At 43.5% G+C, this 4,136-nt stretch overlaps 1 protein-coding gene across 1 annotated transcript; it reads right to left on the minus strand.

Annotated features, from left to right (window-relative positions):
- Positions 1–268: 268 nt before the first annotated feature.
- Positions 269–4,122, minus strand: FAM217B (family with sequence similarity 217 member B). Its single transcript, XM_031059115.1, has 5 exons — positions 3,989–4,122; positions 3,608–3,860; positions 2,338–2,443; positions 2,166–2,251; positions 269–1,787 (listed from the first exon to the last, which is right to left on the minus strand). The coding sequence occupies exons 2-5, from the start codon at positions 3,706–3,708 to the stop codon at positions 482–484; spliced, it is 1,599 nt and encodes a 532-aa protein (XP_030914975.1). The 5' UTR covers positions 3,709–3,860; positions 3,989–4,122; the 3' UTR covers positions 269–481.
- Positions 4,123–4,136: the final 14 nt, after the last annotated feature.

Raw genomic sequence — 4,136 nt, forward strand, 5'->3', positions numbered from 1 at the left:
AAATAATACCTATTTCATCCAAAAAATCCAATTCATCATCTTCTGTGAAGAATTAGAGTTGACTTTGCATAGATAACAGGCTCCGTTGTTTTATAAAAACACCAAAATCAAACCTGTCTTACAAAAAGCACATCTGGGCAAGGAGAAAGAGCATGGGACCCTATTCCCTCACACCCAGCAGGGTAAATACAAGGAACACTCAGCTGGTGCAGACAGGACGTTCTACACTTCTCTAAACTTCACACCGTGCTATTGTTATCCTCACTGAGCAATTATAAATATTTTTGAGGAAAGACCAATGGAAGACATTTGCCTTCAGAGAAAACATTTCCTGCTGGCTTAAGATCAAATCTATAGAAATGAACAGTGCTGACTCAGAACCACGTGCCAGGAACACTTTTCTCAGGATCTTCCTATGAAGGAAAAAAAAGATTCTTCTGCACTGGCCAGATGCTTTCTAGCAGTCAAGAAGCATCAACATTCACTGAAATTTGCGTGGTGTTTGCTTTGTGCCATTTGTTTTTATTTTCCTGTCCACTGTTGGTTTTCTAGGAGGAACATAATTGCTGCCATTGCCGTTTTTCTTTGGATTTGTACACATGTGTGTTTTTAAGCCTTTGATGGGAGCAGCTGCCCCGTGGAATGCTGGGGTTTGCTTAGGGGGTCTGATGTTACCAACACTTTGGATTTTAGAGCTGCTCTCGGGGGGCTGCAGATTGAGAAGCTGCTGCTTTGCAGCTGGTTTCCTTCTCAGGTCACTCCTTCCATCACCAGTTTTCCTCTGAGGAGGTGCTGCACCCCCAGTTCTCTCAGGAACCTTCAGGGACCGCGCCGGGCGAGTCTCCTCAGAGCAGGGCTCTGCCCTGTGACCCAGACAGCTCCTGGGCAGCCTGGCAGCCCCTTCCTGGGGCACTGCCTGCCTGGGGGGCACAGGGCTGAGCAAGGCTTTGCCTTTTCCAGGGCTCTTGAGGGCACGGCTGGGGCCGGGGGCAGTCTGGGGCCGCCCTTTGGTGGCCCGGCCCCTCTCGTTCTGCACCGTCTGCATCTGCAGCCACTCCAGCTGCAGCAGGCGCTCCAGGTACTTCTCCAGGGCCCCCGAGGGCTTGGGCCGGAATTCGGCTTTCCCTTCCACGTGGGCAAAGGTGGCCAGCTGCTTCAGGTCCCACGAGTTGAAAGGAGGGGGAAGGAAGTCGGGGTAGTAATATTCGGATTCTTTAAATCCCATTTCAGGGATGTGTTCCAAACAAAGCGGGTCGATTTCTTCAGCTCTGAGGATGAGTTCTGGTGGTGTGCAGGGAGAGGGGGGAATGGGAATTCTTTCTGAGTCAGAGAGGTCACTGGCACTATCATCTTCAGCATCTTCTTTAATAATTTGCACCGATTCAAAATCAAGAAACATTTCACCTACAGATGCTTCTTGCCATTTCGAAGAGCCTGGGCTGGCTCCAGCAATGTATTCTTCGTGATTCTTCCCCAGCTGTTCTTTTCTACTGCAATAAAAATGCTGCACTGGGACATCCTTAGCCCTACAGAAGTTTTCTTGTGTGCTGCCCTTTGTGCCAGGGGGGAGCCTGTGCAGGAAGGATTCACTTTGATTTCTTTCTGGGGGACTCCTGTGCAGGAAGGATTCATTTTTCATTCTTTCTGGAGGACTCCTGTGCAGGAAGGATTCATTTTTCATTCTTTCTGGGGGACTCCTGTGCAGGAAGGATTCATTTTGCCTCCTTTCTGGGGGACTCCTCTTTGGTCCTTGTGCACTGTGCAGTGAGCTGCAAACACTGGGGATCCTAAAGGAAAAGGAAGTTCATGTCCTGTTAGAATGGTCAGTGCCTTTGAACAGCACCTTACAAAGGTCTTGCCACCCCTTCAAGGATGGGGATCCCCACGACTGAAGCTAAAACTGGCACAGAAACTTGGTAATGAGGCAAAATCAATAATTGCTGCTAGAGATAACACTGCCTACTACTGATTTGTTGTTGGAATTTTTTAAGGTTTTGCCTGAGAACTTACTAAAGCAGGATAGCAAGTTTCCATTTTGATAACTTAAATTTGTTCTCATAAATGGTGAACTCTAAGCCAAATGCAGCTCCAATTTCATCAAAAGCATTCTGTCAACCAGTTTGAAATGACTATGAATGAAACAGATAATCTTAACATAAAATTACCTTTTTGACTGATTATTGCCATCCAGCTGGTTCCTTCCCTTCTTATAAACATTTGCTTGGTGACCATCTTGAGTGTCATGGGAAATCTGAAGGGATATGAAAGTTTGTGATGTTATTAAGAAGCTGACTTAGAGTAGGTACCATTTTTCTGTTAGAAAAGGGGATTATTTACCTTTTCAATGGCACTTGATACATTTTTGCCTAATCTTCCAGGAGGAGATTTCGCATAAGAAATTGGTTTATTTAGTCCTTTGGTGCTTGGATGGCTTTTTCCATTACTGTAACCACAAAGGATTAAACAGAATGTCAGATATAAATAGCAGCATATATGAGTGTCAGAATGGAAGTACAACAAAAACTTGAGAGTACAGCTGAGTTTAAAAAAGGGCTGATTGCAGTCATTCTTAAAGTTCATCAGAACTATGCCACTATAGCCACTTTTTACTTTTTATACTACAAACGCACTGCTGTATTTTTAATATTATTAATGCAAAAGTGAATAATTCTATCAGATGATATAATAATAAAATGTAGCCCTTATAGAGAATCCTCTGACAGAGGATCCTAAAGCTTCTTTGGACATAATAAATATTACAGATATTTATAACTATTGATTTTTATAGTACCTGGTAGGTGCTCCAATTGCAATTTACCACAATTAATTATAAAGTACAATATGAAGGTTTCATATGAAGCCAAATCTTGCTTGTCTTTCCCATTTGCATATTCTCAACAAAATTTAAAGATTATTCCTTTGAAGATAAGGAATGGAAGTGAACAGGGAGCATAAGGTCTCTCCTGGTATTAATACAAACTATTTCACAATGAAGGCATAAGAAAATTCCTTATTTCGTATTATAATAGGCTTGTGAAAATATTATTAAGAGAAAAAAGCTCATATGAAAGCAAAAGGAATGGCATTACTGATCTGGGCAGCTTAGAACTAAAACATGCTTCCTTAATTAAACCAGATACATTTCTGTGTAAAAACAGAATAAATAAATCAGCATATTCTGTACGAATAAGAACAGTGTTTGCTCTAGAAACAAGAAGCATTACTGATTTCCAAAATATTATTTCAGAGCAGGAATAATCATACTGTGCCCTTCTATCTAATCTAGCCTTACTGCAGTTGAGTTAATTTGCCAGGCTGTACATCTTGTTCTCAGTTTTTATGTCAGTATAGTCAGATTTTGTTTTTAAAAACACGTGATTTCACAAATTCAAGAGCTTATAAAAGAAAGAAACTAAGTCCTGTGCCTCCAGCATTGCTGCAGTCACCTCTGTGACCTTGTGACCTGCACCATCATCCTGCACAATCATTTCTGTCCCTGGGACCAGGGGAGAGGAAGGCAGCGGGAACAGGACAGCCAGGCACTTATTAACTAAACCCAGCATGTTGACATTCCAGTAACTATAAAAAGCGAAATTAATTTCCTTACTTTACCATTCCTTTGTGGTTTTCATTGGTGTGGCTGTGGCTTTCCTTCCGCTGTGTCTCTCTGTGCAGTAATAAGGGATATTCCTGAATGCCTGGTCCCATTATTCCTCTTTCCAAAGGGAATCTGCACCTTTACTGTTACATAATCTTCAAACGGCTCCAGTCTTTTGGCTTTGCAAGACACAATCTATCCAATGCAGACATCCCCACGTCCCGGAGATGCTGGCGACAAACAAAATCCTCCCGATGTGATTCTATTTTTAAAGCAGGAAGATAAACATAATCAGCTACCAAACTGTACAGGAAAACAGTCCCCTCCCCCAGCTCTCGCTCAGTGGGAAGCAGCATCGTTCAATTTACTATTCCCAAAATAAGGAAATACCTGCGGGTACGGCCGTGCTCCCTGAGCTGCCGTGCAGTGTCATGTGCTCATCCCCATCCCTGCTCAGCCTGCGCAGCTCCCGGCGCTGGGCACAGCCCTGGGGGTGGGAACTCCTGCTCCAGGGGATGGAGAGCAGATCCCAGCCCCT

The sequence above is a fragment of the Geospiza fortis genome, unplaced genomic scaffold (assembly GCF_000277835.1).
Source record: "Geospiza fortis unplaced genomic scaffold, GeoFor_1.0 scaffold361, whole genome shotgun sequence".
In the NCBI taxonomy this organism is placed as follows: domain Eukaryota; kingdom Metazoa; phylum Chordata; class Aves; order Passeriformes; family Thraupidae; genus Geospiza; species Geospiza fortis.